The sequence below is a fragment of the Sinocyclocheilus anshuiensis genome, unplaced genomic scaffold (assembly GCF_001515605.1).
Source record: "Sinocyclocheilus anshuiensis isolate Anshui unplaced genomic scaffold, SAMN03320099.WGS_v1.1 scaffold680, whole genome shotgun sequence".
NCBI lineage: Eukaryota > Metazoa > Chordata > Actinopteri > Cypriniformes > Cyprinidae > Sinocyclocheilus > Sinocyclocheilus anshuiensis.
In genome coordinates, this window is record NW_015555783.1 from 195,086 (window position 1) to 219,290 (window position 24,205).

At 35.8% G+C, this 24,205-nt stretch overlaps 1 protein-coding gene across 1 annotated transcript in view; it reads left to right on the forward strand.

The window, feature by feature from the left end:
- The window catches only part of LOC107674756 (STE20/SPS1-related proline-alanine-rich protein kinase-like), a 75,042-nt gene that overhangs the window by 4,239 nt on the left and 46,598 nt on the right, over window positions 1–24,205 (forward strand). Inside the window, exons 4-10 of the mRNA XM_016468849.1 lie at window positions 306–439; window positions 1,622–1,670; window positions 1,781–1,846; window positions 13,795–13,917; window positions 15,455–15,484; window positions 19,493–19,549; window positions 21,226–21,287. Of these exons, the coding sequence (XP_016324335.1) occupies window positions 306–439; window positions 1,622–1,670; window positions 1,781–1,846; window positions 13,795–13,917; window positions 15,455–15,484; window positions 19,493–19,549; window positions 21,226–21,287 (521 nt within the window). The remainder of the gene's footprint in view (window positions 1–305; window positions 440–1,621; window positions 1,671–1,780; window positions 1,847–13,794; window positions 13,918–15,454; window positions 15,485–19,492; window positions 19,550–21,225; window positions 21,288–24,205) is intronic.

Consider the following 24,205-nt stretch of genomic DNA (forward strand, 5'->3'; position numbering starts at 1 on the left):
TCCATCCATCCATCCATCCATCCATCCATCCATTTTGTTCTGTCATTCCATTCATCTATCTGTCTGTCTTGTATCACCTGAATGTATTTTAGAATTTTTGTCTTGTGTAGATTTGAAACGTCTTTTATAACTTTTTGAGATCGCCATGAAAATAGCCTTGATGCTGGCATGGTGTTAAAAAGTCAATGAATGAATGAATAAATAAATATCTAAATAAATCTATCTACTTTATCTATCTATCGCTCTTTCGTTCATTCTAATGTATCTGTTTTCATATCTGATCATGTCTTTCTGCTGTTTTGCAGGTTTTAATGCTCACGCTGCAGAACGATCCTCCAACCTTGGAGACTGGGGTTGACGACAAAGAGATGCTTAAGAAGTATGGGAAATCTTTTAGAAAACTTATATCCTTGTGCCTTCAGAAGGACCCTGCCAAGAGGTAATCTGAATTGACAAACCTGCCTTACTTGTTTACACAAATGAGTAAATTTGTGTCTCAGAATGCTGAATGGTGTGCAGACTTCAAAATTGTTTCCTTGCATGACCAGAAGCTTCAGCAAAGGCCTTAATACTAGAAGCAAACATATTGATTCCAATGGTGTTGGGTATATTATTGAATAGCAGTTCATTGTTTGTCCTTCGTTTGCTCGCCATTTGGTCTCTCTAAAGATAAATCGCAGTCAATAAAAGAAATGCCACACAGACAAAGTAGCTCAAATAGATACGGATGAACTAATGCGATCTTGAGACAATAAATTGCTTCTGGTCTGTTTGCTTTCTATATCAGCTGCCTCATCTGGTCAACACAATGGACATTGGGTAGTAGGGCTATAGTGGGGGACTATAATAATTTGATATAATGGTAACATGATGACTGTGCAGTATCACTATACAATATTAATATAAATTACTAGTTAATTATACATTGTACTGTAAATTAAACTAATGACTTGTATATTGTATGGTAGCATTTTAATATGTTAATTTTATTTTATTTTTTAAAATATTATTTTAGATAGATTGATCTCAAATATTATATTTTATTAAATATAATGCATAATTACAAATGCATAATTTGGAATGTTGGGCTTGAATCAAAAGTGTTTATAAATAGTTTTAATTGTGTGATATATATATATATATATATATATATACTTTAAAATTATAGAACAATAGCAATATTGATATAAATGGCTAATTATAGATTTCGCTGTACAATAAACTAATGGAACATATATTGTATAGCAGTATTTTATGTTAGATATTATATTAATGTCTATATTTGATAAAATATATAAAATATAAAATATTTTATTTGGAATGGACTTAGTAAAAGTTAATTCAATGTATCAAATAGATATGATATAATATTAATATTTATATAATATTGATATTAAATAAAATACAGTGATCTAACACACACACACACACACATTTATTTATTTATGCATGCATATGCATGCTCCAAATTTGAAACAGTGGCCAGTGAAAATGTCGCCAGGTCAAGTAATATCTGAACTACTGGCCAGAACAACAACAAAAAAATCCTTATTGTTGAGTGTCTTGAAATGTGGAACTGTCTGAAAATGGCAGCATCAAGCGCTCTTTCTCATCTCCACAGGCCCACTGCAGCCGAGCTTTTGAAATGTAAATTTTTCCAAAAGGCTAAGGTACGGCAGTATACTCTCCCGCCATACTTCAAATGCTTTAACCAGTGCTTCACAGTGGTCTGTCACTGATATATGCTATGTATTTTCCCCCTCTTGCCTCTGTGTTGTAGAATCGAGAGTACTTGAATGAAAAGCTGCTTAGTAAAGGACCAAATATAAGCCAAAGAGCCAAAAAGGTAACGCTGTCTCATTCTTCCCCACGCGCTTGAGTGTATTTTCTCCCTCAGGCCAGATGGGTCTCTGTGCTCTCATGTTCAGTAAAGTGCTTTCTGTATTGATTAAACAGTGTGGCTGCTTTTGATTGAGGGATCGGAAGCCGTAATGTTTCTCACTGCAGGACACTCACTGAGTGTCTCTCTGATACTGAATGCACTCTAACCTATTACTGTAAGAGCCGTTCATGCATGGACTCTCTGGTGAACTCTGTCCCTCACTCTGTTCACTGTGTTTAGTCTGTCTGTCCATCTAACGTTCTATCTATCATTCTATCCATCTATCGTTCTATCTAGCATTCTATCTGTCGCTCTATCTATCATTTTAACATTCTATCTAATATTCTAATGTTCTAACACTCTCTTATCATTGTAACATTCTACTGTTCTATCGTTCTATCATTCTGTCTATCATTTCATTGTTCTGCCTATCTGTCTGTCTGTCTGTCTGTCTCATGTTTTTTTCTTTACATGTTTTATGCTTCATCACTATGCAGATATAGACCCTCCCATCTAAATGTTAATTTTGTGGTGTGTTTCCTTACTAAGCAGGTGGTGTGAAACTCATTCACGCTGAATTTAAGTCATTGTTTCAGTTCATTCCTTTAGCAGACACCTAATGTGTCTGAGCTCTGATGAGCTGTGAAGAAAAATGGGCTTTAATGCAGGCAACAGGGCACTGCATTTAAACAGCCGTTTGCATGCAGGCCACATGTGTAATAGTGCTTATGGGTCGGCTATCAGCTCCCCACACCTCCAGCCACTAAATGAATGAGAGAAATGGCGGCTAAAGAGCTGCACACATCCATCCATTTAGGAGGAGTACAGAATGTCCCGGTGGAGGCTGTGACATTGATGGGCTGAAATGATGGGGAGATGTTGGTGTTTGCAAATGTGGGTTTGCTGGTGTTGTGTTGAGGTGCAGCTGACAGACTGAGGGAAATATGCTGTGCATATATAGAATATTGACAGAGATTTTGCTGGTGATATAAACATTGTGAATATTGCTATTTATTTGCACATTCAGTTTGCAAAAGACTGTGCCATTAGGTTAAGTCTGCAATCCTTGTCTTGCAAGTCATTAGATGTTTTAATAGCATCTCTGATTTAAATGTATTAACTTATTAGTTTGTTATCATTAGTTAATATTTTAAACGTATTACTTTTAGTTTAAGTTTGAGTCATTTCCATGACTCAGTTCAAACTGTAATTTTATTGAATTGAGTCTCAACAATTCAATAATTTGCATAATTACTCAAAATTGGTCATGGAAATCTCTTTAAAGTGTTTTCATGAAAATAATATATGCATTATTAATTAGTAGTGTAATATTAGTGCACATTAATGGTTAACTTGTGAATGAAACTTACTAAATATTATGTTAATTTAGTTAAAAAAGCCTTGATTATTTTATTTTATTGTATTTGTTTTAATTAAACATTTTGAATGTTCTTTTTTAATCAAAAATAATTTTTTTACAACATACACACATACACAGTGTAGTTTTGGTATCAATATTTATAAATAGTTATTTTAATATTTTTTGTTTTCATTTTAATTACCGTAATTATAGTATTACAGTAATTTGTTTTAGTAATTGAGTTTTTTGTTTTTATTAGTTTTCTTTTAATGTCTATTTATTTTTTTATTTGAGTTTTAGTTATTTTAGTAACATTTCAGAATCAAGATAAACAAAATGAAAAAGATACATAAAATAAGGTAAAGGTTTTTATTTGTTTACATTCTATTTTATTTCTATTTATGTGTATTTTATTGCAAGTTTTTTTTAATTACTATTATTATTATTATTATTATTGCTATATTCTCCAGCTACACAAACAAGAGAATTGAGAGAAGCTCCTAAATGCATGCAGACTTCCTTGTGGTTCGTTCATAATAGTGTTTTTTTAGGTTGAACGACTTGCGTCAAAAAAGGTGTTTTTTACTGATAAAGGGATTTATTGCACAGTAGGTGACCGAATGAGTGCACTTAAAAGCCGCCCGGCAGATTACCGCGCAGCCACACAGGCGTATTTAGAGTCGGACTTGTAAAGAATAATCACTACAGCAGATCCATTTAGAATTGATTTTGTTGATGTGTGATGGTTTTTTAGTTGTCTGAAGTGCTCAGAGAAAACTAGTTGTGCTTTCAGTAATAGACTCTTCTCAATGAATTACAGTATTAATGGAAGGGAGGGAGAAACAGACGTAGTGGCTGTTGTCTGGGTGGAACGGAGCCCATGCGTACTTGTTAGATTTGACAACAGTTGCAGTCATCCGACGCGTTGTATTCAGGGAAGGGAACCTCTGGGAAATGTAGGTTTAATTAAAGATCTGAAACGTTATTTGCAGCACCTGGGTGGGGATATTGGAGTTGTTAGTGGGATGGTGCAGTAGTGAAGCTCATCAGCTGAAACCGTGTTAACAAACCGCTGTAAGGGACGTTCACACTAACAGTGATTAAGGCGCTGGAGGTCAGTCGCTGTGGTTTCTCTACCCAATGACCGTATCCAACTCTTTCAGGTGATCGATCACTGTCTGTCCTCCCAGCGGCAGTCAATGCATTGCATCGCAAGCAAAATTGCAAAAAGTTAAGACCTTTTTACAGAGAGTTAATTTTAAATTAGTTATTTATCTAAACCCAATAGGCAGCTTTCTTGTTTCAAGCATAAATTTAACTAAACTGAGTGAGTTTTATGCTTTAAAACAATTATTTGAAAATATTATACTTAAAATAATTAACGATAAAGATTAAAATAATAAATATTGTTTTACAGTTTTTTTTAAATTGGTTTGGTACTATTTTCGCAAGTAAAGTGTACATTTTCAAAACTCTTAGTATACAAACCTTTAAACCGATCACTTGTAACACCACTAGTCATTCTTTCAAAACCTGATCTCATGATTTCATTGTAGTTGTGCATATTTTCATCATTGTTTCAAAACACAAGATCATTGTGATATGTATTGAGAACATTTGAATTAATCACCAAAACACAACCGTATGATCTTCTTTCAATTTAGTACTTTTAACAATCAGTTCATTCAAGAGCAAACAATGCAAGATTCATGTTTCAAATCACCTTTGTTGCTGAAATAATTACAGTAATACAGGCAATAACTGTCATGTTAGAAAATACACTTACATTACCTAACTTGCATATCTCACATACAATCAATAATGTTTGTAAAGGTATTTATCACAAAAGGTGTGATGAAGGTATGACATGGCCATAAGGTTTTGTGCTAGAACAGAGTCTACTGTCAATGCAGTAAATGTCCTCACTGTGCAATATCACTGAATCTATATTCTAGCTGAATTTTTCAGATGAAGGGTGAGTTATAGTAACGTGCAGTCTTTGCCATGGTAATGCTTCTATAGAGACAGTGCAACGCGTCATAATCTGAAGACCACGCCCAAAGGAAGGGGGGGTGGACAATCCAACGCTCTCCTTTGACTGTCTATCGTGGGAAGCTGCCTCCTTGTCTTTTCTGACTTATAACAAAAAACAGAGCAATGCCTAAAAGCTGCTATGTGACAAGGTGTACAGTAAACAAGCCAGAACTACGTTTTTATAAGCTGTCGACCCAAAAAAACGAGCGTTTAGGACACAAAAGTTTCACAGTTTTTCTGTATTTTTTACAAAATTATTCTGGCAACCACAACTGCCAAAATTATTTTGTAAGAACTACAGAATTTTTTTTACAGTGTAGTTCTGGCTTTCTTTAGCTTGTTTACTGTACACCTTGTCACATAGCAGCTTTTTGGCATTGCTCTGTTTTTTGTTATAAGTTTTTTGTTATAAGATGACAAGGAGGCAGCTTCCAGTCAATGGAGAGCGTTGGATTGTTCCCCCCCCCCCCCCCCCCCCCCCGCGGGGGGGGGGGGGGGCGGGAGGGCGGCGCCTCGTCGGCGCGAGGACCGGAGTCTCTGATCAATCTCTGATCAGTTCCTCTCCCTTGTCTCCTGCTGTATGTCCACAAATATCAAAACACACGGTTTTACAAATGATGATGTCCTCAAAGGAAGGTTTTAGGTGATTTTGTCAATTTTTTTTTATATCTGGGTACCAATTTGTCCCCAAAATATTACAGTAAGTAGGTACACACACAGGTATTCCTATCATTATGGTTCATTCCATAGGAGTAATGGGTTTTATACTGTCTCCCCCTACATTAAACCTACCCTTACGAAAATTATTTTTTTTCTCATTGGACCCAAAAAAGGACAATGATTTCAGATATTGCTATTTTTGTGGGGACAGTTTGTCCCCATAAAATAGGGTTTACCTGAACCACACACACCCTTACAAAATAGTGGTTATAATCTTAGATAAATCACTTTTAGTGTAAAAATAATTCAGTGCATTTGGTTATACCTAAATTGCAATCACGTTCTATAGAAACGAAATATTTATTGAATCTATATTTATAGATAAGATGATGTTAGATTAAATAATAGATAAATGCATTAAACTGAATGAGAAGTCATGCTAATGAAAAGTTTGATAGTAATAGCTTTATGAAAGGCAGTTGCTGTGAATGAAACATTTATATAGATGAAACATTATTTTGTGTAGTGAAAAGGATATTTTGTGATTGTGTGTATTGTACTAACGCAATTGAAAATATGCTGAAATGTTTGAAAACAGTGCACTTTTGATGATCTGTTGGGATATTAGTACTAAGAGTTTGGAAAATGTACCAGTTGCTTGTGAAAATTGCGCCAAAGCAATAAAAAAAAAAACCTGTAAGGATGTTTAGATAATGTGTACAGGAATTACAGAGTTACTTAATTAATACTTAAATTAAGAGTTAATGATTAAGAGAATCATTTATGACCAGAGGTCAAGTGATTTTTTCACATCAATATGTTTGTGAATTAATTTAAATGTTGAACAATATGACTATTTTAATGTGTTCTTTATTCATAATTTTTGTATGTATGTGTGTATCTGTCTGTCTGTCTGTCTGTCTGTCTGTCTATCTATCTATCTATCTATCTATCTATCTATCTATCTATCTATCTATCTATCTATCTATCTATATCTGTCTGTCTGTCTGTCTGTGTGTCTGTCTGTCTGTCTGTCTGTCTGTCTGTCTGTCTGTCTATATCTGTCTGTCTAATATTAATTATAATATTATAATTATTATAATATGAATTTACATTAGGGTTTATTAATTGATCCTTTTTGAATGATTTCAGCCTTTTAGTGAGACTTTTTTTCTTTATATCATATCAATATGTTTGTGAATTAATTTAATTTAATTTCAAAAGTTTGAGATCGTTTTTTTTATATTTTTTAATGAAGTCTTTTAATTCGAAAATAGGCTGCTTTTATTTGATTAAAAATACAGTAAAAACAATGAAATTGTGAAATGTAATTATGATCTCAAATAACGGTTTTCTTTTTGAATATTTTAAAATGTAATTTATTTCTGTGATGCAGCGCTTAATTTTCAGCATCATTTTGCTCCAGTCTTCACATGATCCTTCAGAAATCATTCAAATATTCTGATTTGCTGCTCAAGAAACATTTCTCATTATTATCAATGTTAAAAATAGTTGTACTGCTTCATATTTTTGTGGAAACCCTGATTTTCTCTCAGGATTCTTTGATGAATAGTACGTTTGTGTAGTGCCTGCGCAGGCAGCGTTTTTCAGGTTTCAGACATGGCTACGGTGTGAGTCTGGAGTGTAGTGTACTAAAAATGTGAATTATGAAATTGGATCACGACCCTCATGAATATTATGATGAAGGATGTGTCAGTGTCAGCAGTATGTGTGTGTCCTTTCTGTCACCTGGTGTCTGTCCTCATTGCTGATGTGTTTGTGTGCGATTGTGACCCAGCCTCACTCCCACATTATGTATCCAGTCAGCATAGCCGTAGCCCGCGGAGAAAGAGAGAGAGATGCTGTCATGGAAGGACTCTCTGACCTGAACAACTCCTGACAAACACCATTTCTCTTCCTTACCTCACTTCCTCTGCCTCTGTCTGTATTCCTTTATCTCTCTCTCTCTCTGTGGTTGTCTGCCTCGCTCCGTCTTTGTCATTCTCTTTCTTGCTCTGTCTTTCTTTCTCCTCACCGTGAGACCTTTCATAGGACTTGAATATTAGCAGCCGCGGTTCTGTTCGGCCCGCTGTGGAGAGAATCAGTATTTGACCTTGGAATTTCAAAGCGTTTCGTCAGTGACGTCCACTAGAGCGAAACACTGTATATATCATGATTTTATTGTGTGCTTCATTTGGCCTTTGAGTTTTCAAACACAGCCTCATTTAAAAGCAACCAAAGAACTTATATAATTTTTTGAAAATTCTTTTAGGTCTAAAATATTTTTTTACAAATATAATAATTTTTAAAGCATTTTTTTAATTCAGTTTGACCTGAAAAAAATTAAATGACCTTGACTCTGAGATATAATTTAATTGCTGCATGACAACAAAATAGCTTCCTCTATGTCGATTAGACCACGCTTTGACTAACTTTGTTAATAATAAAACAAAGGATTAATAAAATGTTAATATATAATATTTATTTTAAAATATAATATTTTATGAATAATATATACTAATAAAAACATTATGAAATAATTAAAAATATATATATTTTAAATTGTAAATAGTAAAAGGTTTATGAAATTTTCCCCCCAAAAAATTTTAGCCTTTTAATAAGACTTATTTTTCTTTATTTCAGTCTCCAGAGAGGCAACCTAAATATATTATACATTTTTCGGCCCACAAATATATATCATAAATACCATATATCAAATTAATTGTTAGATTTTAATATCAGTTGTACATCATAGAAGAAATTCAATGAATTCTCTGTATGATTTTTCATTCAGTTTGATGTACTTTAAAATTACCTGGGCAAAATAAGATCCTGATAGATAGATAGATAGGACAGAGAGATAATTTAGAATTTTATGCATGAACATCTTGATTATTTTATACTAGATTTTATCCTGTAATTTCTGCCATCTCATATAACTTGACCTTCTTGGTACAAACCTGTGATAGTTGAAAGGAGTCAAGATTGTGTCATTTTGACCATAGATAATGTGTAATGTATGTCTTCACTTATACCATTAATAATATATGAGATGTTTTTCATCTGTGTAATTCATGTGTGTGTCTGGTGAAGTTGAGTGTTTGTGGTTTGTGTCCAGTAGGGGGCAGAGCAGCTTGCTGCTTTGTTCCTCGCAGCATCTCTGCTGTTGACTCTCATGCTGGAGCACATTATTTTGAATTATTTTCAGCTGAAATTTTAATAATCTCTTGTTATTGAGTTATACCTGGTACTGAATTATAGATGTAAATCAGAATATCTAGCTATAAAACTGTCTTTATTTCTCTCTTCTCATTTCAGTGAACAAAGCTTTAGTGACACGACTATAAACATTTACTGTACTGCCAAAGCATATGATGTATGTATACAGTAGAGCAGAAATAAAGATGAATAAATTTGGATAGGCCTACTTAAAATAATTTCTAAAGATGTTCTTTGGTGATTTATGATTTTTAATGGAGTCTCTTATGCTCATCAAGTCTGCATTTATTTGATAATAAAAAACAGAAAATGATGATAAAATACAGAAAAAACATTAATATTATGAAATATTTTTGCAATTTCTAATATGGATTTCCTATTTTAATATACTTTAAAATATAATTTATTTCTGTGATGCAGCGCTGAATTTTCAGCATCATTACTTCTGTCTTTAGTGTCACATGATTCTTCAGAAATCATTCTAATATGCTGATTTATCATTGGTGTTGCTTAATATTTTTTTTGGAAACTGTGATACTTTTTTCTTTTATTCTCTGAATAAAAAGCTAAAAAGAACAGCATTTATTCAAAATAGAAATCTTTTCTAACAATATAAGTCTTTACTATCACTTTGTATCCATTTAACACATCCTTGCTGAATAAAAGTATTAATTTCTTTAAAAAAAAGAAAAAAAATGACTGACCCCAAACTTTTGAATAGTAGTGTATATTGTATATACACATACAGTTATTTTACATTGCAATAATATTTCACAAAATTACAGTTTTTTCTGTATTTTTGGTCAAATAAATGCAGCCTCGGTGAACATAAGAAACTTCTTTAAAAAACATTACAGATCTTACTGATCCCAAACTTTTGAAAGGCACTGTATATATTAAGGATTTATGTATTGTGAACATCATTGAAGTGATTCAATACAATTTTATTTAGGCCTAGTTTAATTTTTGAATTTGCCTGAGCAAAAGAATTTGTGCCATTGGCACTAAAAAAACTACAATTATAAATAATTATAAATAATAAATGCAGAAATACATTTTCTGAATACATTTAGATAGTTTTTTAAAATATTATTTCTAAAGATGTTCTTTTGTCTTTCTCTTTCAGCATTGTAATGATTTGTTTTTGTAATTGAATGTCTGCATCACAACACTCGATTGCGCATTAAGTTTTCTAAGAGAGCAATTTACTGCTGGCTATTTGAGCTTACATAATGTCCGTAAATGACAGCGAGTGTGTGTTTGAGCGCTCTGTGCCGCTGACCCACTCATGTTATTCGTAAGCACACAGCCCGCAGGTGCAGTTTGTCATCATGCGCTGATGCTTATTTGTTGCTTTGTTTGTGTGTTATTTTGAAGGATCCCGAGCAGAGGAATCAGCACACAGAGGATGCTGGGAAACGGGTACATGTTATCTCACTCGCAGAACACTTACTTAGTGCTTCTCGCCTCTAGACGTGTGTGTGTGTGTGCCATGTTTCACCTCTCGTCTTGAACTGGAAGCAGAGCAAATCTCCTGGAAGACAGTGTGTCTGTGTGTCAGGACGGGGCGGCTGGATGTATATGTTGCGGATCGACTGAGTTTCTCGATCAGGCCAATATGATTTTGTCAATAGCCTCTCAGAAGAGAGCAAACTTCAGAAAGTGTCATTGATTGGACGCTGTCTGATCTCCACAGTCTAGTGCCTCATATTTCACAGACATCCAGTGGATTTAAGGTCTTCTGTGCCTTTTTTGATATAGTTATCGCCGGTTCTGGGATTAAATGGATGGAACTAGCTGTAACTCTTAATAGTCTCGTGTAGTACCAGACTTTTGAACCTCACACTTAGGGCCTGTTTACACCTGGTCATTTCATGCGTTTTTGCTGATCGGATCTATCTGATTTGTTAAAACGTTTCCATTTACACTTGGCCACATAAATGTGTCATCGCAATTCACGGTCAGAGTTCACGTCAATGAAATCAAAAGATAAGAGCTGGATTTGATTAATTATCAGCTCATGTCAAGATCAATGACCGCAATAGGAGAGCACTGGAAAGATAAGTTTGTCTTACTACTTTTAATGAAGATGATTGTGTGTTGACCGTCTGCATATTACTTTTTCATTCGCGGCAGTTTGCATGTCGGCTTGCTGAAGAGATACTCCGCTACTCGTCCACTGCGATGCGTGTTGCATTAGCGCAATCATATCTGGCTATAATGTCATATAGCCTATAACACGCTCTCACACGTTTATTATTTTATCATTTTGGGAGGAGTAAAATTTACATACGTGGTTTCAACAACCAGATGCATTTACACTTGTCCTGTTTCGTCTGGAATGCGGCCCAGACCACCTCCTGAAGTGGTTTGAGCGATCAGATTTATATCCGTCTCGAATGCGTTTTGGAGGGCATTTACACCAGGCCTTTTCACGATTGGATAGCTATCCGATCAGACAAAATGCATGAAGTGACCAGGTGTAAACAGCCCCTTAGACTAGAAGAGACTATCTGACTGTCACGCTCTGGAGGCCTCTAGGGACAGGCTTACATGGGACGGACGGCCTCCAGGGCGGTACCCATTCCGGGACCCATGGCAGAGCAGGCAGACTAGGGAGCCATGGCGGAGCAGACAGTTCAGAGGGCCATGGCAGAGCAGACAGTTCAGAGGGCCATGGCGGAGCAGCCTCTGTGACCTTGGCCTCGGCACTCGGCCTGGCCTCTACGGCCCGATTTCTATAGCCCCCCCCCAAAAAAATTTGAGCCCGCAGAATTCCCGGGCGTACTCCACGAAGGGAAGATCTCTTACGGCTAGGGCGGCGAATCTCGCGGCGGTTTCCATGATCCCAGGGGGGGGAAACAGAAAACACAAAACACTTTCAAAACAGGTAAACAAAAACTGGGAGAAGGGGCGCCGCTTACTTTTGGTAAGGTCTGGTATTCTGTCACGGTCTGCTATTACTGTGTTGGAGCGAGGAATGAGGAGCACGCAGGAGAATTATAATCAGAAGAGTCTTTAAACATTCACAGGAACGCACAGGAGATAGACGAACAATACCGGACAGGAAACAAGGGGCAGAACACACTTTATATACAGACTGAACGAGGGGATAACGAGACACACCTGGAATCAATGAAACACAATGGGAACAGGAAAAACCAAATAAGGGCATGATGAAACGTTCACGAGGGAGAAACTAGGTCACGGGGAGAACATGGGGAGCAAAACACAACACAGACAGTCCAGGGGTGTGACACTGACATTATTTTATTTTATTTTATTTATTTTATTTTTATTTGTTGATGGGTCTACTATTACTTAGAAAATTGTCATGAGAATCATTTTTATTTTTAGTATCTTTTGGGTTTATTTTTTAAGTTATATAAATTTGTATTATTAAAATAGGTATATTTGTAATAATTATTTTTTAACAAAAATACAAATGTATCAAATTTTCATTACTTTGAACATTGTGATAAACCTTATTCTTATATTAGTATTTTTAATTATTAATCCATTAAAATGTGTATATTGTGAATATAAATAATACCTAATAAATATTATATACAGTATGCATATTATTAAAAATATAAGTAATGTATCAAATCTATCAAATTTACATAACTTTGAAAATTGTCATAAGAAACATTATTTTCAATATAAATATATATTTTTAAGAATTTATTTCACATCAATTCACATGCTACTAACAAGCATCTTTCGAAGTTTTGATATCACTAACTTGGCAAACTTTAGCAAGTGACCAGTGTTCATCTTGTCAACCTGGTACATTGTAGACGTGAATTGATTTCCTGTTGGACGGATAGTAAAACCAGTGTGCCCTTATTCTCGGAAATTGTGTAAAGTCAGCCGATCAGATTAGAGCTTGCCAGACTGAGAAAAGACTTGTCTAAGTGACAGGAATTTAGGGATGTTGTTGAGCAGAATTGCATGGTTTCAGGAGTTGAGCTGATCCCCTGATTTGCCGTACTTCAATGCACATTGAGATCTTGTTAGCCAGATTAAACTTTAGCATGTTTTGAAAGATGTGTCCTGCTGAAAAGAGCAGATAGTGGAATATTTCAGCACTGGTTACAGACACTGAGCAGGCCTCAAAAAAAGCTGGCCTTTTTGTTGAAGTTATGGCCGGGAGATGAATTAAAGCTCACTTCACTGACCCAAAGAAATAAGCCCTGTAAGTTCAGCACAGACTATATACAGTGGGTACGGAAAGTATTCAGACCCCCTTAAATTTTTCACTCTTTGTTATATTACTCCGAAGCGGGACGCTGTAGAGCACAACAGTAGGCTTCCGAAAGTACAAATGCCATTCATTTCCTCCATAGAGAAATTGATTTTTAACAATCATTTGTAAACATACCAAGTTGGACCTGGCATGAGCTCTGAAGATGGTAAACAGTGATATGCTTCTGTAGAAACAAGTCTGCATGATTTCAGCTGATATAAATGTAATTTGTAATTAGTTTGGTTCCAAAACTCTAAAAATATTTTGAAACGCTTATGGAGAAAACGAATGAGAACATACTTTCAGCACCAAGTCTGCTGGAAAAGTGTGGAGTCACTGCTGTGTGCACACTATTGTGAGTTTGACGGTGTGTCCCGTTCACTCCCGCAGGTCAGAAGGGTTCCAGGGTCGAGTGGTCATCTGCACAAGACCGAGGATGGAGACTGGGAGTGGAGTGATGATGAAATGGACGCGATAAGTGAGGAGGGGAAGGCTGCTGTCAATCACGGAAGGGTAAGTGTGGCCTGGATGTGAATCATCATTCTTAAAGGGATAGTTTGTTCAAAAATGAACATTTTATTTATAAAAATGGTTTATTTATAAATATATGTATAATATGTATTTATGTTTAATTTATAAATTGTTTATTTATAAATATTTATTTATTATTAACTCTATATTCCACACCTTCTGGAATCATAGAATATGTTGTGTGAAGAAGAGACTGAAATTAAACTGATTCATTACGATGTTTATTTATAAATCAATATATGTAAAAATATTTTTCAAAAATATTTAGATATTATTAACATCATATTCTACACCTTCTGAAGTCATACAATATTTTTGTGTAATGAACAGTATATATATATATATATATATATATATATGCAGAGAGAGAGGGAGAGAAATGTATTTATTCAGAAATATTTATATATGATTTACTTTATATCCCATACCTTCTGAAGTCATATACAGTATTTTTGTGATGAACAGATTGAACTTAAACTAATTAATGAAATTGTTTATTTCTAAAAAAGTATTATAAAAATGCATTCATTTATAATATTAATATATTATTTACTTTATATTCCATACCGTCTGAAGTCATATACAGTATTTTTATGTAATAAATAGACTGAACTTGAACTGATTAATTAACATTTTTATTAATTACAAAATAAACATTTATTTATAAATATTTTTATATAATTTACTTTATATTACACACCTTCTGAAATCATACAATATTTTAGTGTGATAAACAGACTGAACTTGAACTTATTATTTAAAACATTGTTATCATATATATACAATTATATGTTTATATTGTGTAATAAACATACTGACTTTGAACTGATTCATTAACGAATATCTCTTTTGAGTGTGATCTTTTAAATGAATCAGTTTATCTGAATGATTTAAATCAGTCATGAATCAGACTCGCTGAATGATCCAGTAGCAGTGTTTAACAGTAGATAATTGATAACATTAAATTATGGTCTGTTTCTCACACAAATTTATAATTTGTTTTCAGAAGATGTAATGCATTCAGTTGAAAAACTGCAAAATGTACACATTTTCACTAGTGGTCTCAGAGTTTTGGACTTTACTGTAAAAATAATGCCTTCGGTATGAATTTGCATTTAACCCACATATGAGATTTGAACAACTGCACTTTCTCTGATGTAAAGCCGAGCAGCACACCTCAAGCTCTCTTAGTATTTTATCATAAACGCTCTGCCTGTACCATACAGGTGACGCACACCATTTGATCAAAGCCGAGGGGCCTTTTTCTCTCAGAAATGTGAAATATATAATGCTAAAACGTCTCCGACAGGAAGAAACAATCAGAGCCCCCGAAGCGAAGCGTCCACAAATCAGTGGCTGCTAATGAAGCTGGAGACGTTGTTCTTGTGTTTATTGTTTATTATGGAATGCAAATGAGCAAGTGCTGATTACACTCCCACACAAATAGCTACATCTGTCTGTCGTACTTTGTGCGAGAGCGAGAACATAATTGAATCCTGTCTCGTTATTGCTTTTGCAGTCACGCAGGGTCAAAGACGAAAACCAGCATGTAAGTTACAGTCATTCTCTCTTTTACCTTTCAGAATGTTTGAGGTTTAATTAGCTGTGTGGGGTAATGCATCGCTGCTTTGAGTGTGTCGACATGAAATCAAAACTGGCCCTCTTTACTTTACGTAATGCACGTTACCGGCTTAATGTGAATGATTCTTCAGTGCAAGTACAGTAATGTTTGTCTTTCATCAAAACTTGCTCCGTTTCTGAAACAACTTACTTTTTCGGTAGTACAGGCTGTTGGTTAATGTTGACCAGGAGACAAATAGATATTTAGTTATTGTTTTAGTGTTTGCAGCCTTTATAAAATATTTCTGATATATAATTTGCGCTATTATTTTTATTAGAAAAATGAAACCGACAATAAAAGACGTATGTTGAAGGAAGGACCAGGACAATATTTATAGACAAGAATATCATAAAAACTTGTATGGACTCTTTGGTCCAGGCTAGACAGCAACCAACTAGTAACCAGCCAAAACAACCTAGAAATATACATAGCAACGATCTTGTAACCATCCAAAACACCTTTGTAAATGCATAGCAACGTCCTGGTAACCACCCAAAACATTCTAGTAAAACGCATAGCAACACCCTGGTGACCATCCAAAACACTCTAGTAAAACGCATAGCAATGCCCTGGTAACCACTCAAAACACTCTAGTAAAACGCATAGCAACACCCTGGTGACCATCCAAAACACCTTAGCTACCGCATAGTAACAACCTCGTAACCACCCAAAACATTCTAGTAAAACGAATAGCAATGCCCTGGTAACCACTCAAAGCATTCTAGTAAAATGCATGGCAACGCCCTGGTAACCATCCAAAACACCCTAGTAAAACGCATAGCAATGCTCTGGTAACCACCCAAAACATTCTAGAAAAACACATGGCAATGCCCTGGTAACAACCCAAAACACACTAGTAAAATGCATAGCAACGCCCTGGTAACCACCTAAAACATTCTAGTAAAACACACAGCAATGCTCTGGTAACCACCCAAAACATTCTAGAAAAACACATGGCAATGCCCTGGTAACCACCCAAAACACACTAGTAAAATGCATAGCAACGCCCTGGTAACCACCTAAAACATTCTAGTAAAACACACGGCAATGCCCTGGTAACCACCAAAACACCCTAGCAAAATACATAGCAATGCCCTGGTAACCACCAAAACACCCTAGTAAAATGCATAGCAACGCCCTGGTAAACATTCTAGTAAAACACACGGCAATGCCCTGGTAACCACCAAAACACCCTAGCAAAATTAGCAAAATCGCCCTGGTAACCACCCAAAACACTGGTGACCATCCAAAACACCTTAGCAACAGCATAGTAACAACCTCTTAACCACCCAAAACATTCTAGTAAAACGCATAGCAATGCCCTGGTAACCACTCAAAACATTCTAGTAAAACGCATGGCAATGCCCTGGTAACCACCCAAAACATTCTAGTAAAACACATGGCAACACCCTGGTGACCATCCAAAACACCTTAGCAACAGCATAGTAACAACCTCTTAACCACCCAAAACATTCTAGTAAAACGCATAGCAATGCCCTGGTAACCACTCAAAACATTCTAGTAAAACGCATGGCAACACCCTGGTAACCACCCAAAACATTCTAGTAAAACGCATGGCAATGCCCTGGTAACCACCCAAAACACACTAGTAAAATGCATAGCAACGCCCTGGTAACCACCCAAAACATTCCAGTAAAACACACGGCAATACCCTGGTAACCACCAAAACACCCTAGTAAAATGCATAGCAACGCCCTGGTAACCACCCAAAACATTCCAGTAAAACACACGGCAATACCCTGGTAACCACCAAAACACCCTAGTAAAATGCATAGCAACGCCCTGGTAACCACCCAAAACATTCTAGCAAAATACATAGCAATGCCCTGGTAACCACCAAAACATTCTAGTAAAATGCATAGCAATTCCCTGGTAACCACCCAAAACATTCTAGTAAAATGCATGGCAACATCCTGGTAACCACCCAAAACATTCTAGTAAAACGCATGGCAACACCCTGGTAACCACCCAAAACATTCTAGTAAAACGCATGGCAATGCCCTGGTAACCACCCAAAACATTCTAGTAAAACACATGGCAACACCCTGGTGACCATCCAAAACACCTTAGCAACAGCATAGTAACAACCTCTTAACCACCCAAAACATTCTAGTAAAACGCATAGCAATGCCCTGGTAACCACTCAAAACATTCTAGTAAAACGCATGGCAACGCCCTTGTAACCACCCAAAACATCCTAGTAAAATGCATGGCAACGCCCTGGTAACCACCCAAAACATTCTAGTAAAAAGCATGGCAACGCCCTGGTAACCATCCAAAACACACTAGTAAAATGCATAGCAACGCCCTGGTAACCACCTAAAACATTCTAGTAAAACACGCGGCAATGCCCTGGTAACCACCAAAACACCCTAGCAAAATACGTAGCAATGCCCTGGTAACCATCAAAACACCCTAGTAAAATGCATAGCAACACCCTGGTAACCACCCAAAACATTCTAGTAAACCACACGGCAATGCCCTGGTAACCACCAAAACACCCTAGTAAAATGCATAGCAACGCCCTGGTAACCACCCAAAACACCCTAGCAAAATACATAGCAATGCCCTGGTAACCACCAAAACACCCTAGTAAAATGCATGGCAACGCCCTGGTAACCACCCAAAACATTCTTGTAAAACGCATGGCAACTCCCTGGTAACCACCCAAAACATTCTAGTAAAACGCATGGCAACGCCCTGGTAACCATCCAAAACACCCTAGTAAAATGTATAGCAACGCTCTGGTAAACACCCAAAACATTCTAGAAAAACACATGGCAATGCCCTGTAACCACCCAAAACACACTAGTAAAATGCATAGCAACGCCCTGGTAACCACCTAAAACATTCTAGTAAAACACTCGGCAATGCCCTGGTAACCACCAAAACACCCTAGCAAAATACATAGCAATGCCCTGCTAACCACCAAAACACCGTAGTAAAATGCATGGCAACGCCCTGGTAACCGCCCAAAACATTCTAGTAAAACGCATGGCAACACCCTGGTAACCGCCCAAAACATTCTAGTAAAACGCATGGCAACGCCCTGGTAACCACCCAAAGCATTCTTGTAAAATGCATGGTAATGCCCAAAACATCCTAGCAGCGAATGTCCAGGTAACCAAAACACCCTAGCAAGTGCATAGCAATGTGTCAGTATGATTTAAAAAAAAAGATTTTTATTCAGCAAAGATGCATTAAATTGATCAAAAGTGACATTAAAGGCATTTGTAATACTACAAAACATTTCTGTTTCAAATTAATACTGTTCGTTCACAATATTATGCTTTTCACTTTATTTTTGATCAAATAAATGCAGGCTTGATGAGACTTCTTTCAAAAACATTGAAAATCTTTTTAAAACCCCGTTTGTGTATGTGATACACGTGTATATGTGATATTACAGAAGTAAAATAGGTCATGATTCCTATTTCATGTTGTCTTTGGATTTACGCTACAGCTGTAAACTGTAAATGCTGTAAATATGATCTCAGACACAGGGGGCTTGACTGACTATGTTTGGCTGTGAATAGATTTAATTAACGACTGAAGTATCATTTGATCATTTAATTGAGAGTATCGAGGGATTGCGCTGTTTGCCTAATAAACTGCGTATTAAATAATTAACAAGTGTGACCTATTCGACTGTATTGGACAAATAGCAATTAAGCAGCGCAAACACAGATCTTATTTCCTACTGTCTGAGTGCACACAGCCATGTTCCACTCATATTTTCTCTCACTGGATTACCAAACGCCATGACTTTTAGCTCAGCCTTTGAGCTTGTAGAAAACCCATTTCCCCAGCTGCTGAAGAAGTGTCCTTGGAGGGAATGAAAAGAAACAGTGAGGGGTGGAGAGATGTCTTTCTGTACCGTCCTTTGCTCTTAAGCACTCCATTTTTCCTCTGCAGGGTGAAGTGAACGCTAACAGTCTCCCGCTAGAGGACCTGTCCATTCAGCATCCCCAGGTGAGGCCCGGCCGGCGCTGACAGTGTTGCTGTGATTTGTCTTGATTCGGTGGCCCTGATGCTCTGTGCTGTGAGGCGGCTGGTCTCTGGGCAGTCTGGACACAACCCTGGGGGCCGACTGCCTTGAGGGAGCCTATTCAACTTAATATTTCAAATAAAGAGTGAGAGTGAATGCCTGCTGCAGCATCTGGAAAAGAGTCTCTGGTCCCAAACCTAGTGAGCCGCCTGCGTAGGGAGCATTTTAATGCATCAGAGCCGCGTTTCGGACACAAAGACTAGCTTCTTTCAGTTGCGTTTATCCTTTGTGAAGAAGGCACTATTATACCAGAGCGTTGCTATACAATTATATTTTTTATTAATATTTTAAATCCGCTGTTATTTTTTCAGTTTTCGTTTTAATTTTAGTTTAAATTTTAGGACATTTTAAAGTGTTTTTCTAATTTTTCTCATTTTTTGTTGTTTTTTTAAACATTACTGTTTAGGTTTAATTTATTTTTAGTTCAGTTTTAGTTTTTATTTATTTAAAGTTAGTAATTCTAGTTCTTCAACTTTTAAGTTTAATTTTAGTTATTGATAATATAAGCCTGATGCATTGTGGCAGAACCTGATGAACCTGAGCAAAGTGACAGAAATGTTGATTAACATCAGAATTTAAGCATCAATAATTAAAATAAATAGCTTAGTTTATTAAAATAAAAAAATGCACCATTATTAAACTTTTGTTATGGCTAATAAAAATACATGGCTGATATTAAAATGTTAAAATTAAAATTGAAATACTATTTTGCCTGAGTGAATGAAAAAAATGTAACTAAATACTAGAAATCAATCATTTTAAATCAGTACATAAGTACATGTTTGCATCACAACATTATAATATACTGTTTGAAAAATGCATATTCATTTTAAGATTTGCTTAAGATTATTATTTTTTTTTTTTACTATTGCTTTTAGTTATTGTATTTAATATAAAAAAATGTGTTTTCATTTTTATTTTAGTTTAATTTTTAGTAATTTTGTTAAGGGATTTTGTCATTTTTATTTTTTATATATTATGCTCTATTAATCATTTTATTTCTATATCTCTATTTAGATTTAATTTATTTTTTTCAATTTTAGTCATTTTAGTTATAAGATTTTCATCTAATATTTATATTTCCTTTTATTTCAATTAATGAAAACTTTTTTTTGTTTTGTTTTATAGTCGATAAAACAACACTGATTTTTAGTGAGCATTAGATGGCTTCAAAGGTAATCTAAATGTAAAAATAAAGGCATGCAAAATTCAATATCCAATACTGGCCAATATAGATATCCATTATCAGCTGTTATATTAAAATAAATGAAAAGATTTGTAGTTTTTACTGATAACATATGGTATGGTACCAATATTTAGTGGATTCCTAAATAAAAATGGACTGCTTTACCGAAAATGTGTGTTTATGTACTTATATGCTAATTAGAGTTTGACACTGTTAGCTTCAGTATTTTTCTGCCTTGCTTCAGTCATAATATGAGTTGACTAGAGTAATTTCGCTTCACATATCCAGTAAAAACCTGATTTCCTCAAGACCGTAAGCTGCAGTGCGTGCTGTGTAAAGATCTTTTAACCTCAACATCTTGAACACTTCGGCAAAAGCAAGCAACTTACCATCATGTTGTGTGTTTGTGTTCAGGTTCAACCGTTGGAGAAACCCTCGAGAGTTCAGGGAGCGGTGAACATGGTCCTGAGGTTAAGGTGAGCGAGCTCATCAAAAGGGTCTGGCTGCAGCTTGGCGCTTGCACTCTCAGACGTGCATTCTCAGGCTTGCTTATTGTCTCCATTGGCAACACAGGATTTGTGTCGACTGCAAGTGACATCGCTGGTATCGGAGAGTGCAAGTGGCGATTGCAAGTGACTTCGTAATTTAGTTTCTTTTTTCTTGTCTTCACCACCTGGCTACTGTTGTAAAATGTTGAGAGATTCAAACAAAAAGTAATCAATAAATAGAACAAAATAAAAAATAATAAAGCCTGCAAGTGACGTCGCTAGCGGAAGCGCAAGTGTCTGAGAGTGCAAGCCTGAGAATGCAAGTCTGAGAGTGCAAGCGCCAAGCTGCAGCCAGACCCTTCTCGAGCTCATTGCCGTTTCTCTTTTTTCCATCCCTCTTTGTGCTACTTTCATCTGGAAAGAGCGGCATGTCGTCTGTATAAAGTGGCCAGATAGTACAGTGTGTGTGTGTGAGTGTGTGTGCTGCTGGAAGAAGAGTGTGTCTCTTTTTAAACGATCTCTTTCACTCCGTCTCTCACCTCATGTTGAAGTGCATCATGTTAATGCATTTTCTCAGTCGCCCTGGGTTAGCGTGGGAAGAGGTCCTTTAACCCTGACCTCATTTTTGCATTCTCCTGCCTGAATTTGCATTTGAGCCCATGCAAAAGACAGACCACAATCTGTTCTCAGATCACGTCTAAGGCCAGAAAAGCTGAAACGAGTGCTTGGCAAAACCAGTGGTGGTGTCTTATTTAAAATTGGCAGAAAATAGAAACTTCAGCCAACTTGCATTGTGAAGCTGTTTATCGATTAAGGAAAAACGTAGGCCAGGACTTGAGTTTATTCGTCAGTCGTTGATTGCATAGGCGCCGATCCCCATGGAAAAACACGAGATAGTCTCCGTTCATTTGAACCAATAAGACATGGATTGCAGCTTGTACAACTTTATTCTCGTTTTCATAGTTCATTTGAGGCTGTTTTTGGCATTATTTTAATGGCAAATGTCAAGAGTGCACCCACCGTCTCTTTATGCATTGTGTGGCCTTCTTGAGCATCAGTACATGTTTTCACTTTTTGTAATAGTTATGCACGAGTCCCTCAATTTTCCTCAGTGTTAAAAGATGGATTTCAAAATCATACAGTCAATGTTGGAAAGGGTTCAAATATGCAGAAGATGCTGGAAAACCAAAGAATGTGCAGGAGCTGGAGGATTTTTCTGAAGAACAGCAGGCATTTGAAATTCTCAGGACAAACAAGGGACTCATGAACAACTATCACAAAATATAAAAACAGTCGTGGATCATCCAGGAAATGACGCATAGTATTAAGACTTTTCAGTGGGGTCATTTTTATAAATTCAGTTATTATTTTGTCTTGTGGAGTATATGTAAACATCTGTTATGTGAAATAGCTTATTCAGGACAGTACTAAATAAAAAAATAACATGCAATTTTCATAATCCCTCTTATTTTGTTTCAGTTGTGACATACATTAGAGTGAAATCATATTTCTAGTCCTATCTCTGCATCATATCTGCTGAATGAAATCCAATACTTGTTTCTTATTAATTCTGGGGCGCTGATTCCAAAAAGAGTGGCTGTTTTCCACAAAATATGATGTATTTTGTAGCATCTTTCCTTTGACAACCATTTGTAAGCTGAAGAAGTCTTGTATTTTCCCTTTATCAGCAGAAAAACTGCCACAAGACATGATTATACTGTATGTATGTCCAATTCTCAGCCCATTTTCACATATGAATGATTCTGAAGACATTATTTTATGGTTAAAAGTTAAATTATAAATCTTGAATACTTATTTTTGTCTTTAATATGGTAACATTTTGACTGCTTTTGTCAATTTTTTAAATGCTAATACATGCATGCATGCATAAATAAATATATTTGAACTAGGGATGCACAATATTGGATTTTTGCCGGTATCCGATATGCCGATATTTTCAACTCATTTTGGCCGATACCGACACCAATATATTTCCTTTTGTTTGGAAACAACACCAAGTCTCTCCTGTGCAGAAATTATAAGCAAAATATTTTTTAATTTTGGTTAGTTTTTAACAAGAACTTATTTATTAGAATTAAACAATAATGAAAGTTTTTTTGACAGTACATTGAAGCTTTGAAAATTACTATAAATATACTATATATCAATCGCTGCATTTTATCCCCCAGAAAGATGCAGTGTTAACCCTAACATTTTATTTTAAGATTTAACATTTGTAGATGGTCTAAAGCAAAGAGTTGTAAAAATTCAGAAAATCTTTTAGAGCTTATGATTTGTTTAAAAAATAAAATATATCACACATTAATGAATAAATCAGTATATATAAAATTATGTAATTTACAAGTGTCATGTTTGTGATTTTTTTTCATGTAAGCTATCGCTTCTGACCTTTAAATCAAAACATACTCATTATTTGATGTCATCAATTACTGCTTTATTTAATCAGAAACACAGTCTAAATGTTTTTTGTGTAGGCTATTTTACTTTTAATTTAATTAGAAGTAGGCCAACAGCGCCCCCTACAGATTAACACTCCTTACCGAACGGGCGTTAGGACCTGGGGGAGGCTGTCACTGCTGCCTCTGCTACCACTGCACGTGCTATTATTGTTTACTCTATCACACACCGAACGCGTCATTCTGTATGTGCTTTCACAGATTAAAGGATTTGTTCACCCAAAAATGAAAATTCTGTCATTAATTACTCACCCTCATGTCGTTCCACACCCCTAAGACCTTCGTTCACCTTCAGAACACAAATTAAGATAGTTTTGATCAAATCCGATGGCTCAGAGAGGCCTCCATTGACAGCAACGCCACCCAAACTTTCAAGATCCATAAAGGTACTAAAGACGTCGTTAAAACAGTCGACGTGACTACAGTGGT